Genomic DNA, 14,911 nt, shown 5'->3' with positions numbered 1-14,911 from the left:
TATTTATTCCTTTCTTTATATTTATTTCCTCTCAGCATTAATCTGCTTTTTATCCATGATCCCTCATTTAAAGGGACACTACACATACTGAGTATTTAAAGGTATAGCATTAGCTATATTTCCACATTTTATCGTTATCTTCCACACATAGTGCTTTCGCCATTAGTCACTTAGCTAGCTCCTGGATTCTATACTCTTTTAGAGTGTGTCTACACTGCAGAACTGAGTGAGGACCTATATCTTATACATATGTTTTCACTACATTATCCACACATTTGCTCTATGGGGAGAAACCTTACCAGTTGTTGGTGACCAGTTCATGTTAACGAAATTATTGTTAAATTACTGTTAAACCCTAACCCTGATCTAGGCCACTCAGCTGCAAAGAAAGATCTTAGCAGTGTACTAAGTGCTATTGATATTAAGAACAATATTTAGAGAATATAATGACAATATTGAGAGATTATTTTGGATCCTAGGTTCTGGTGTCAGATCGGAGGACATCTCAGAATGGTGGAAAGTAGCAGCAGTGGAGTAGTGTGGGGCATTGGCCATGATTACACTGCATGGGTTTATACTGGAGGATACGGCGGAGGATTCCAACAAGGTAATATAATTAAAGTGGTAAAAAATACATTGACGCGGAACTTGCTTCACCAAGGGTAATAGGTCAATATTTAACCATGGGGGAAAAAAAGTGGAAGTGCAGAATGTCGGTATAGTTACCTCTGGGTCTACAATGTTATAAACGATATAATTTTGAGATCCTGTTATTAGTCGGCTTGCGCTAACCTATGTAGGCATCACATCAACCTTTTAGGCGATGTAGAATAGCTGAATTAAACTGAAGGTCCACTGGAGCAGTGTTCCTCAACCCTCTCCTCAAGGCACACCTAACAGTCCAGGATTTAGGGATTACCCGAGTGTGTTTAACCCCTTAAGGACCAAACTTCTGAAATAAAAGGGAATCGTGACATGTCACACATGTCATGTGTCCTTAAGGGGTTAAGGTGTTTAGGAAAAGAACAAAAAAAAACACCTTAGAGTCTAAAGTGTTTTTTTTTTGTTTTTGTTTTTCTTAAACACCTTAGATACACCCAGGTAATCTCTGAACCCTGGACTGTAAGGTGTGCCTTGAGGAGAGGGTTGAGGAACGCTGCACTGGAGTATGGAGAGTTTTACTACATGCGAGAATAGATCTTGACTTTATTAGATTAATTTATTCCTCCTAGATAAACATTCACCATCACGGGTGGATGATGATCTGGCAGTAATGGACACTAAGCTAGAACAGCTTTTGTTGTAAGTGTGACGTTACACTTGGGTGATTTTAGCTGCACTGGCTTGTATTTTAAATTTTCGCCAATTATACCTTAATTATTTGTTGTGGAATAGTTTATGACTGCCATAAATTGCAGATTTCCCATTCCACCTGGTTCTTTTATTAAAATAATAATATCATGGGTGTAGCACTAATTTGAATTCATCTATGTAGAATATAATAAAAGACCAACTTAAAGGGTTATTCCAAGCACCATGACCACTTCAGTGCACATAGAGAGATTAACCCCTGTGCTGCCGAAAGTGTAACTTTACCTGTGGCAGCATTATAGGTTCATCATTAGCCAGTTTCTCATATACTCAGAAAACTTTTTTTATTTTTTATTTTTTATTTTTTTATAATTGCTTTACAGGAATCCTGGTTAATGTGTTTAAAAATATATATATATATCATTTTTGTAATTATTACAACCGATGATCAATTTTATTATTATTTATATAGGGCCAACAAATTCCACAGTGCTGTACAATATTCAAATGTTTGTCTGCTCCTCAGACCAAGAGTAAGCGAGTGTGTGTGTGTGTGCGTAATGATCATTATTAAGCTGCTTTGATGTTTTTGCCCCAGGAATAGCCAGCAGCACAGAAAATATATTTCCTCAGACTGATACAAAATGTGTCTATATCTATGAAAATCAGAGATGGAATCCCATCAGCGGATACAGCAGTATGTGAGTATATCTAAATACACTGTATTACTCTGCAAATGTGTGAATATCGCCTAGCATACATTTTCAGTACCCCAACAGTTAAAAAAATAAACAAAAATGGGATAGTCTAAGCATATTATACCAAAATCTACTTTTTCTTCCATAATTAAACCATTATATGGCCTACACAATTTAAATGTAGATGCAATACTCTTCTGTAAAACACCTGTCTTTATCAATCCACCGGACGGTACTTGGTGGTTCAGCAGTGTGTGCAGAAGACCATGCTGGGATATGATACAATGGTTGAGGAAAAAAAACCATATTGGGCTCTTTCAACAAAATGATTGCAAAAAACACATGTGGAATAGGGTCAGTTTTCTGTTTCAATCATACAAAGACAAAACCAGCAGAGGGGGCACAAGAGCAGCAGAGACTAAAATAAATTAAAAAGAGCTCCTATAAAAAAAATATTATTGCATTATGAGTGAAAAACTAAACAAATATATATTTGTTAATACAAAAAAATAATAATAAAACATTGCCTAAAAAATGTACATGAAAATAAAATGAATACATTTTTTTTTAAAAATCACAGGTGGTGTAATAAAAAGTGCATTTGCCCAAACTTGTAAAATGATTTCCTGGGTAGAAGAAATGAAGGATCGGATCAGCAGGAGTGCCTTAGTAGTGAAGCATCATAGAAATACCAATATGGTGTGTCCCCATCTGTCACTATGTGTATCGCTGTGACGGTGTCCTCCAGTAATAATGGTGCATCTTGCAATGTAGGGGTGTACTTTTTATTACTAGAAGACCTCACCATTGTTAGAGAAAGTCAGGACGCAAACTTAGATTTTGAGTGGGTGGGATAGGGGCAGCGAGTGGCCTAATACAGGGAACAGCAGTGTACAGTGACTGTTTCAATAGCTGTCACAAAGGGGTTCATATATTCCTTGTGTTTTATAAGTGTTGGTGCACAAGTGTAATAATAACATCAAATTAAATATGCCATGAAAGTAACCATATTTGCTGCATGTATTACTATGGTGCTTTGTGTGTATTAATCTGAAAGGGTTGGCAGATCTAATGTAAATTGATAGTTCACAGATACTGTTTTCATTTTGCAGAGAAACCTAGACCGGGGAAGAGAACCCACAAGGCCGAGGTTGATCTTTTGAGTTTTTAGTGCGATAAGAGGGGGAGGGTGGCATGTTGATTGCCTGGATATGATCATTTAGTCTATCAGCTCTAACGTAGTAAGGAATAGATATTAATGCCTGTTGGGGCATATTACTAAACATCCCCTTTTTTGTCCAGATTTTCTTCTCACACAGTCTATATCTGATCATGGTTTTTATTGCAGTGGACTGTTAACAGACAGATATATGTGGAGTGATGCAACTGGATTACAAGAGTGTACAAAAGTCGGTACGAAGCCACCGTCCCCACAGTGGTCATGGGTAAGACACCATTCTGAATCCTCTCTGTGTCCGTGAGCGCTGTAAACTATACAGTTTCATTTTGGTATGTTTAAAAATTAGTGGAACACAATTAGCACCGAACCATTGTAGCTTACTTTCATCATGTGAGTAGTTTTATTATTTGTGAAAAGGTAAAACTGCATCCAAATGCTCTCTACACCAAAACCACTGCTATAAGCTTTAGGAACTACTAGGTATTTTTAGAAGTTTATTTGTGAAGCAATATTGTCTGGGAGTGAGATGCTCTAGGAAAATCGCATTGTATTGTTTATGTGCTGTTTATTTTTATTGGTGAGCCTGCATCACTGCGTAACACTGAAATGGAGCAAGGACAGCAGTATGTGCTAAACTCTGACACTGTAGTGCACAGTCACCATTACTCCACCAGGGAAATAATATGGTTTGTGGGGTATCAGAGAGACAATTTATGGGGGAAATGACATGGATGCTATTGAGAAATATTGAGTTATGGGATGAAAGTTATCTGAACTGAGATATGCAAGTATGTATGGCTATGTGTTTTTTTTAAATATCTGTATATGTGTGTGCTTGTGTCTGTATTTGTATGTGTGTGTATGTGTAAAAGAATGTATGCGCCTGTTTGTATGCATTGTGTCATTGACTAGTTTATGTATGTATATGAGTATTAGTGATCTGACTAATGGTATGTAATATATATGAATTTGTGCGTGACTAGTTTTGTGCATTTCTATATACAGAGGTTCATTAAAGGGATACTCTAAACACCAATACAACTTTAGCTTTACTAAGACGTTTTTGTGTATAGGTCATGCCACCAGCAGCACAGCTCAATTCCCTGCCATTTAGGAGTTAAATAACTTGTGTTTCTGCTTAGGCAGCCCTACCCACACAGATTTTCACAGCCTGCATGAAAAAAAATGGTAAATCTTCAGTCAGATCTTACAGCACAGTTTGTTTACTTTACAAGTTTATTTAGCTCCTGTTCTGTCACTTGAACTTTAATCACACACAAGAAGATCCTGTAGATATTAAATTCTAAATTAAACAAACTTTGCAATAAAGGTTTTAGTTTAAACATGATATCTCTCTTTATAAGAGATGTGTAGGCCACATGCAGAAGGATGTGTTTCAATCCAAGCTAAATTTTCCACACAAAAAAGGCTGCTTCCCCAACAAAAATAAAGTAAATACAAATATACATTAAAAAAAGAAATCCAACAAACAAAGCTCACTTGCAGGTGACTGTTTTGCTTAGGGTTGTTCGGTGCTGGTACTGGTATTCCACAAGGCGCTTGATACAAGCGAAAGGTACCACACAAATAAAAAATCAACGGGAACAATTTCTTACTATGCTCATTTATTATGTAGAAGAATTGATACAGAATGCAGTGTGTGCTAATAAGCATGTACAGATATAAGATCCATACATCTGAACATCAAAAAAAAAAAAAGCCTGGACGCTTTTTACACCTACTATACAACGTTTCTACAGCACTTGATCTTGTTTGTGGGAATCTTCATGAGTGAGGTACCTTTTATTTGTATTAAGTGCAAATGAGGTGTGCCTAGGACTGCATAAAATAGTGATTTAATTTCTAAATCGCAGAAAAATGTGTAGTAAGACTGCAGAGGCTTTATCTGTATACCAAAACCACTACATTACAGGGACACTATAGTCACCAGAACAACTGCAGCTTAATGTAGTTGTTGTGGCCAGTATAGCCTCTCCCTGCTGACCTTTTCATGTAAACACTGCCTCTTCAGAGAAAATTCAGTGCTTACATTGCTGCCTAGTAACACGTCTGGATGCAGTCGCTCAAACGGACATTACAGGTGCTTCATATTTCCGTGCTGCATTGTGTGCACCACTTGCGTTCTGTGTCTCCATGCTCTGCATGGAGACACTGAACTTTCCCCATAGAGATGCATTGATTCAATGCATCTCTATGGGGAGATGCTGATTGGCCAGCACGACATTTGTTTACACGTTTGTGTTCGTGACCCTACAGTGTTCCTTTAAAGTGACACTCTAGGCACCCATACCCCTTCAGCTAATTGAAGAGGTTTGGGTGCTGTGTCCCTATTGCAATTAGTGCTGCAATGTAAAACAATGTAATTGCCTAACCGACGGCCCCTGAGGGCACTTCTGGATTGGTAACGGACTTTTGGTCCGTTATCTGACACTGGACGTCCTCACGGACCTCCAGCGTCAGATTTTCCCTATGGGATTGAATAATGCTTTCCTATGGAGAGGTCTCCCCCGCCGACGTCAGCCGGAGCATGGGCAGAGCCTGTTCCAGCGCCGAGGGACATCAGCTCTGGATTCAGGTAAGTAGCTGAAGGGGTTTTAACATGGGATGGGGGTGGGAGGGAGGGGGGCACTCCAGGATTCTCTAGTGCTGTTTTTTTTTTTTCCTGGCACTGGAGAATCCCTTTAAGCTAAAGTTGTTTTGGTGCGTTTAGTGTTCCTTTAAGAGTATGTTTCTGTATCGCTCTTATTAACTGTAACGGATCTCCGTGTACTCCGACCGAGTACCCTCCGTTGATGGATGCTCCTAGCGCTTCCAGAGGACTCCAAGCACTCCACCAGACACCATAAGCACGGCAGGCTGCAGCTATTCGTGAGGTTCCATCTTAGAGTGCTATCTTATTCCCTGGTATGCAGTCCGGGAGTTTGATGCATTCGCCTGTATCTAGTTCGTGAGTTTTGATGTTCTGCAGTAGCTGTGCCTTTCTGAGAAAAGGGGATTATCGCCTAAACGGATTTTAACCCCTCATATGCTGAAACGGTCCGTTACATTGGTGGCAAGCGGTGGGATGGCGTCCTAGTGCAAGGAGAAGCAGCTCGGAGACACCGGTAACGTGTGGAGTTGTGCAGCGTCCTTATCTTCAGCAACATAATGGAACCAGCAGTGGCTACAGCAAGCATGGCGTATAGCTACTCCGTACTAGAGTTTGGCACGATGGTAGGGTTACACCTGAAGTTTTACGGACCCAATCCAGAGGAGAAATACGTGCAGGGCCGGCCTTAGGGGTGTGCGAGCTGTGCGGCCGCACAGGGCGCCATGGAGCAGGGGGCGCCGTGCGGCCGCACAGCCGTTTAAAAAAAAAAAAAAAAAAAAATATTTTTTTTTTTTTTAAATTTGCAGCGGGGGCGGAGCTTACCGTGCGGCGGGGGCGGAGCTAAAAGCGCCGGAAAACTGCTGCAGGGGAAGCAAGAAGGAGTCCCTGCTTCCCCACCAAACAGTCACCAGGAGCTGCACTGCCTCCACAATGAACTCCACAGGTAACTGTGTGATTGCCAGGTGAGTGTGACTCTCTGCCTATGTGTATGACTGTCTGCCTCTGTGTGTGTGTGTGTTACTGTCTGTGTGTGTGTGTGTGTATGACTGTCTGCCTCTGTGTGTGTGTGTGTTACTGTCTGTGTGTGTGTGTGTGTGTATGACTGTCTGCCTCTGTGTGTGTCTGTGTGTATGACTGTCTGCCTCTGTGTGTATGACTATCTGCCTGTGTGTGTGTGTGTATGACTGTCTGCGTGTGTGTGTGTGTGTATATGACTGTCTGCGTGTGTGTGTGTGTGTATATGACTGTCTGCCACTGTGTGTCTGTGTGTATTACTGTCTGCCACTGTGTGTCTGTGTGTATTACTGTCTGCCTCTGTGTGTTTGTGTGTATTACTGTCTGCCTCTGTGTGTGTGACTGTGTATGACTGCCTCTGTGTGTATGACTGTCTGCCTCTGTGTGTATGACTGTCTGCCTCTGTGTGTATGACTGTCTGCCTCTGTGTGTATGACTGTCTGCCTCTGTGTGTATGACTGTCTGCCTCTGTGTGTCTGTGTGTATGACTGTCTGCCTGTGTGTGTGTGTGTGTGTGTATGACTGTCTGCCTCTGTGTGTATGACTGTCTGCCTCTGTGTGTATGACTGTGTGTGTGTCTGTGTGTATTACTGTCTGCCTCTGTGTGTGTCTGTGTGTATTACTGTCTGTGTGTGTCTGTGTGTATGACTGACTGTCTGCCTGTGTGTGTCTGTGTGTGTCTGTGTGTATGACTGTCTGCCTTTGTGTGTCTGTGTGTGTGTGTATGACTGTCTGCCTGTGTGTGTGTGTATGACTGTCTGCCTGTGTGTGTGTGGATGTCTTCCTGTGTGTGTATGGCCGTCTGACTCTGTGTGTGTGTGTGTGTGTGTGTGTGTCACATACAACCAATACACGCATATCACACACTGTTAATATACCCATTACAAATATCACACATAGCATACATATCACACACAGTCATCACACGTACTATTACATACACAGACAACACAAACATAACAGCATACATGGATGACGGGGGGGGGGGGGCGCTGTGAAGATTTTTCGCACAGGGCGTCTAAATGCCTAAGGCCGGCCCTGAATACGTGCGGTTCGTGTGGGACATGGTGACCCGGAACCTTCAACACAGGGCGTTGAGGGAAGGCCAGTGGGCACGTTGGGAGAAACTCCAGCCACAGGTAGAGTTGGACGAGGAAGAAACCGAGGTGGCCGGTGGAGATAGGACCGAGGTCTCTCTACCGGCCCTACAGGGATGCTGGGCACCCGGCCCAGATCCCCAGCGGCAGTATGTTTTACAGGGAGGGGAGACAGTCGGTCTCACTCCCCAGCGGCAGAATGTGTTATTGGAGGAAGAGACAACCGGTCTCCATCCCCAACAGCAACCAGAGGTACCCGAGGTAGAGGACCTCATAGACTGGTCCTGGGAGGACCCCCTGCAGGCAGGTGGAGATGGGACCGAGATCTCTCCACCGGCCCTACAGAGATGCTGGGCAACCGGCCCAGATCCCCAACTAGAGCTGGAGTTACAGAAAGTGGAGAGCATCGACCTCCCCCCCCAGCAGCAGCCGGAGTACCAGGGGGAGGTAAATGATATTTCTCCTCCCCAGCGGCAGTGTGTACCCCAGGGAGCTGAAGGTGCAATCCTTCCTCCCCAGCGACAGTGTGAACCCGAGGGAGCTGAAGGTGCAATCCTTCCTCCCCAGTGGCAGTGTGTAACCCAGGGAGCCGAAGGTGTCGTGCTTCCTCCCCAGCGGCAGTGTGTACCCCAGGGAGCTGAGGGTGCAATCCTTCCTCCCCAGCGACAGTGTGAACCCGAGGGAGCTGAAGGTGTCGTCCTTCCTCCCCAGCGGCAGTGTGTCCTGCAGGGAGCAGAGACCGTCAGTCTCACACCCGAGCAGCAGGACAAAATAATGAAAGGGGAGACAGCTGGTCCCCCTCTCCACCAGCAGAGAGAGTGTCAGGGAGAGGAGCCTGTTAACCCCTCTCCCCAGCGGCAGTTGACAGTCCAGAGAGAGGAGCTTGTTACACCCTCTCTCCAGCGGCAGCCTAACCCACCAAGGGGAGATGTTGAGCCCCGCAACTGTGCAGATGGGACCGTAGTCTCTGCGCTTACAGCCCAAGGGGTAGGGACGGTCGGTCCTGTCCCCCAGCCCCAGAGCTGTGTACCCAGAGGGGAGACGGTCGGTCTCCCCCTCCCACAACCAGGCTCCAATCAGGCTACTTCTGTGGTAGCGCTGTCACCAGGGCAGAGTACCGCTGGTCTCTGCCCACTGAGCAACCCACCAAGGCAGTCTACCAGCTCCCCACACAGCCGTGGTGAGGCACCTGGACATGGACAAGTTACTACTTTATCCAGGTGGAGTAAACATTTATTGTGGGTGGGCTGTACTGCTGTTTGTGCTTCGTGGGTGGGTTGCTGGACTAACCAGGGCACTGGCCGGCAGGAGGTCAGATGCCCTGTTAGTCTTGGGGGCAAAGGGGAGAAGTGTGGCGAAACCGACCTCGCCACGTGTCCTTGGAGGGGGCTGCTTGCCCGCCTCTTGCCTTTGGACTATGGCCCTGCAGGTTAAACTGTTTATTGTCCCTGCAGAAAGGCTTATTCGTGTGATCTGAGTGCCATTCATCTAATAATGTGCAGTCAGATCAAAGCTATCTGGGGATATGTAGAAATGTGTGTTTTATGTACTAAATGTATCAGTATGTAATTTTATGTCTTTTACTGTCTTTTTGTCTGCCATGTGGGTAATGGAGTTTGGCTCTGTCTTTGGAGATAATTAGATTCCTTCTCCAATTATCTCCAGGGCAGAAGGGAGGAAGCCAGGATGCATTGTGGGGATGTTTTACTTTTACTGTTTGAGCCAGGGGGAACAAAAGATACTTTTACTAACTTTTGAACCCCTGGTCTGATTCATGCCATTTTTTATATGTTATTCCCCTGAATGGATTGATTGTGAATATGTATTTTTATGCGAATGTGATGTATATTTTGGGAGTTATGAATGTTGTGTAAAAACTGTATTTTCCCTACCTATGATAATTGTATTTTCCTGTGTGTACAGATAATTAGTTTACAGGTAGAGGGGAGGGCTATGTGTGGGATGTAACTATTGTGTGATTGGTTAATGTACGTTACTGTGTGTGTCCCTCACACAGTAGTCATACACACAGACACACAGTGGCAGACAGTCATATACACACACACACACACACACACACAGGCAGACAGTCTCACACACAGACACACACAGGCAGACAGTCAGTCATACACACAGACACAGACAGTAATACACACAGAGGCAGACAGTAATACACACAGACACACACAGTCATACACACAGACACACACAGAGGCAGTAATACACACACAGAGGCAGACAGTCATACACACAGAGGCAGACAGTCATACACACAGACACACAGAGGCAGACAGTCATACACACAGACACACAGAGGCAGTAATACACACAGGCAGACAGTCATACACACAGACACACAGAGGCAGACAGTCATACACACACACACAGACAGTAATACACACACACAGGCAGACAGTCATACACACACACACACACACACACACACAGACAGTAATACACACAGACACACAGAGGCAGACAGTAATACACACAGACACACAGAGGCAGACAGTAATACACACAGGCAGAGCGTCACACTCACCTGACAATCCCACAGTTACCTGTGGAGTTCATTGTGGAGGCAGTGCAGCTCCTGGTGACTGTTTGGTGGGGAAGCAGGGACTCCTTCCTGCTTCCCCTGCAGCAGTTTTCCGGCGCTTTTAGCTCCGCCCCTGCCGCACGGTAAGCTCCGCCCCCGCTGCAAATTTAAAAAAAATAAAAAATTTTTTTTTTAAGGCTGTAAGGTTGCATGCACTCATAATGGGAGAATGCAGAATTGTGCATTTTCATGGAGAGCACTATGCAAGAAGATGTTCAATGCAATTTGTGCATCTTGGGAGGAAAGTGATGTGAAGATGTCAACACCTTAAAGATTACAGTTACTATTAAACTGTTTAACACATTATCTACATTTTTGATCTGTTAAATACTAACTGTATAGATCTTATCTTTGACATTTCTGCTAAGGCCTCTTCCTGATATATTGTCAGTATAGGTCATTTAGGAAAATATCTTATGTTAAAGGTGTTTTTACATGAAATGTAAAGCGACATTGTAGGCACTGTAACTGCTTTATCTCTTTGAAGTGGTTAGAGTGTCTGGAGTCCCCTAGTGCTGTCGTTAAGTTCAGTGTTAAACTGTTTTTAATATTTTAATACTAAACAAAAGTCCTCAACAGCCCCTACCATCTGTGCTGCTTGGGCCAAAGAGCATTGGTATGAGCATAATTTGGAGACTTTAATTGGCTGAGAGTGTCATCTGACTGCTTTCAGCCTATCACAGTACCCATTGCTGGTATTGATAGGTTTTGCTAAAAGGAAGTGTGCAATCCGTGCCTTGGTTGGAGGAGGGGGAAGGCTGTGGGTGGCCAAGGACCTCATTCTGTTTTAAACTGCTTAATACTGGTTTAACATTGAATGGAGGGACTGTCAGGGGTCTTCAATCACTATAACCAATTTAATGTCCCTAAAACATTTAAAGATATAAGAATATCACTTACATTCCAACTTTGCAGTCGGCTAAGGGGTAGTATTTTAGTTCCTTGTAAAATTTGCTCTTGAAGTAACCCATGGGGCAGGTAGTGCCTGTAGACAAGGAGTGCCAAAAATTTGGATCCCCAAATGTTTTAAAACTACAGTTTCCACGATGCTTTGCATTATAAAAGCATCCGAAAACCATGCAAAGCATTATGGGAGTTGTACTTCAACAAAATCTGGGGATCTAACTTTTGGGCACCCTCGCTGTAGACCCTGTAGGTGTAGAAGTTCAATGGAGTATAAAGTGAAATTACCTCCCCCTTCGTTTACAAAACACAGTATAATTTCAAATCTGCGAGAGAAAAGCTGTAACCTGACCTTTTATAATCACTTATACAAACAAGGTTATGTTAACAATTATGCAAGGCTTCCTCTGTCTGTTTAATCTAAACTTTGGAAAATTAACAAGCACTACACTGTAGGATTGCTGCTTTTAACCATTAGGTATAGAGCAAAGGTCTAACAAGCAGTATCAAAAGGTATCAAGTTTCCAGGCTTATTTGCCGTATTCTTTTAATGTCTTGTCTTGGAAGTTTGAGCGCAATACTTGTTTGTGTGTATTTGTATTTACTTTTATATCGCACTGCCATGGTACAATGCTGCCGACCAGCCCACGTGTTCCCTATTAAAGGTTAAGAAGTATGTAGGGGTTTAGCAAAATACCCCTCTCTGTCTCATTAGAGATTTTGTTTGCCTGAAGCTGAAGGAAGCAAGGTGAATTGTTAGTGTAGGACCCACCTGAGAGGTGGTGTATTTTGATGTGGCAGATGGGCCATTGGAGCAACTAAATCACCTCCATTTGTCTAAATATGCATAGAGATTTGGGGTAATGTGCAGGTAACTTGTTTCTCTATTTTTTATTGTATGTTTTGGGGTAGTGCGCAGGTAACTTGTGTCTTTGGTTTTTATTGGATGTTTTGGGGTAGTGCGTAGGTAACTCTTCTTTTTTTTATTGTACGTTTTGGGGTAGTGAGCAGGTAACTCTTTTTTCTTTATTTTTTTTATATTAAAATATTAAAAAAAAAAACAAACAATATATATATACACACACACATACATATACATGTTTATTTTAGAATTATTTCTTTTCTTTTGTTTATATGCTGTCTGTAGTAAAATGAATCAGCACAGAAATCACCAAAATAATTCACCTTATGATATTTACATGTTGTAAACCTCCTTATGTGAGAACTTTTTCGTTTAAAACAGCTGCCCGTGCTGTGATAAACATGTCAGTAGGACTTGAAGTAGAATGCAGGTAATTTATGATTCTTAAAGAAAATGTCTTTTGTTGAGGTGAATTAGTTCAAAACATTTTTTTTTCATTTAAAGCATCCATACAGCTATCGAAATGCAAACAATATAGGAGTGACAGTACTCCAACCAAATTTTAAATGTTTTTAGAAACTTTGTTTGTTTTACTTTTGTGAGAAAGTAATCATGGGATAACCCCACGGTAGCCTTGGCATACACAGCTGTCAGAAGCAGACCCATCGAGAATATTCTTAAAAAGATTGTGTAATCTAATGTATAGAAATTCTTTCATTTATGTAAAAGTTTGTAAACTCAAGAGTGTTTTTTTTTTTTTTTTTTTGTTTGTTTTTACCTTTAGCATTTAACCCTTTAATGATAGATGACGGACCGGGTCCGTCATGCTGGGGAAGCACTGAACGCCGGATGTCGGACCCGGTCTGTCATGTGCTAAAGTTAACCCCAGATCGCCGCAGTGCGGTGGATCGCAGGGTTAATGCTGTTCCTGGGTGCCTCCGAGTCAGGGGCAGACCAGCAACAGCAAATCGTGATGTCCCAGCCCACGTGATCGCTGTGACAGCCAGTCACAGCGTTCACAATGCTGCTGGGATATTAGATCCGCCTCCCTCCACTTCTTGTGGGTTTTTGAAGTGGAGAGAGACGGATCGTTGTTACATTGTGTCCTTGAAGTGAATAAATTGTCTGAAGATGTTCCAAATCCCCTTTACCTTGTTCTTTTAAAAATAAAAATAACCCTTTCCCTGCTGATTGATCACTGCCAGCAGTGATCAGAATACAGATCACAGTACTTTACTGTGATCTAGGTTTTGTTTTTTTTTTAAGCTCAGGGGTTACATTTGATTTTTTTTAGTAACCCTAAGGGGTTATATTTTAATATTTTATTTTATTAATTTGTGATTTAGTTAGTTGTGGTGGGTGGAATTTAGTAATAAGCAAGTTAGGAAAAAAAATAAAAAGAATTTAAAGTTTAGTTATTTAGTTTATTACTATAGTACACATTCACAATGCTTAGGAAGGATAGTGCAGAGGAAGCTTATGCCCTGTTAGTGTCCGATTTAGAGGCGATCGACACTGCCTCAAAGAGTGACACAGGCAGTGACACAGGGGACAGGGACTTTGTGCCAGATACTGCTGGACCATCAGAAGAAATTGCTGATTCATCTGGTGCTGAACATGGCGTAGATGACTGGGTACCCCCTAATAATTTTTCACCAGACATCCCAGAGTTCACTGCCAATCCTGGCAAACAGGCTGACCTGTCTGGCTTTAATGCGCTGGATTGTATGGAGCTGTTCTTGGGGGATGATAGTTTTGGGGAGATAGCCACCCAGACTAATCTGTATGCTTAGCAGTATCTGGCACACAATCAAGAGTCTCTTATCGCCAGGAAAGAGAGATGGAAGCTGACCAGTGTGCCAGAATTGAAACAATTCTGGGCACTGACAATGCTAATGGGGATAATTAAAAAGCCCACAATTAGAATGTATTGTTCTAATAACCCAGTTTGCAATAACCCCATTTTTAGGGACAGATATGAAGACATACTGTGATTCATGCACTTTAGTGACAATACTAATAAATGGCAATAATAATAATAATACAAAGTGCCCCCCAAAAGGTCATTTCTATTGACGAATCCCTCGTGAAGTTTAAGGGAAGACTGGGTTTAAGCAGTACGTCCCATCCAAAAGCTCCTGAAATGGGATCAAATTTTATAAATTGTGTGAAAGTGGCAGTGGCTATGTGTGCACCTTCCGTGTATACGAAGGAAAGGATAGCCACCTTGATCCCCCAGGCTGCCCAGATACAGTAGGGACAAGTGGGAAAATTGTCTGGGACCTAATCATGCCGTTTCTAAACAAGGGATATCACTTATATATTGATAATTTTTACAACAGTATCCCACTTCTAAAAATGCTGTACTGCTTTGAGACCGTGGCCTGTGGCACTATTCAGAAGAGTCGCAAAGGTTTCCGAAAGGCTCTAGCAGAAAAAAATAAATAAAAAGGGAACTGCTGGCACCATCAAATCCGTCTCTCAAAATTCTACTGTAAATACTGAAATGGACAGGTCTCCTATATGGCGCTGTATCTTCACGAAATAGTGCCAAAGGCATTCATTGGGGGTATCATTTTACTCAGAAGACTTTGCTGAGCATAATGTTGGGACTTGGATCTTAGTGGCACATATCA

The 14,911-nt window shown here is 42.6% G+C and overlaps 1 protein-coding gene across 1 annotated transcript in view; it reads left to right on the top strand.

Annotated features, from left to right (window-relative positions):
* TECPR1 (tectonin beta-propeller repeat containing 1) overlaps positions 1–14,911 on the top strand; it is an 80,085-nt gene that overhangs the window by 50,823 nt on the left and 14,351 nt on the right. The window contains exons 15-17 of the mRNA XM_063430343.1: positions 480–607; positions 1,910–2,012; positions 3,358–3,454. Coding sequence (XP_063286413.1) covers positions 480–607; positions 1,910–2,012; positions 3,358–3,454 — 328 coding nt within the window. The remainder of the gene's footprint in view (positions 1–479; positions 608–1,909; positions 2,013–3,357; positions 3,455–14,911) is intronic.

The sequence above is a fragment of the Pelobates fuscus genome, chromosome 8 (assembly GCF_036172605.1).
Source record: "Pelobates fuscus isolate aPelFus1 chromosome 8, aPelFus1.pri, whole genome shotgun sequence".
Taxonomy (NCBI): Eukaryota; Metazoa; Chordata; class Amphibia; order Anura; family Pelobatidae; genus Pelobates; species Pelobates fuscus.
This window is presented reverse-complemented; position numbering and strand designations above follow the sequence as displayed.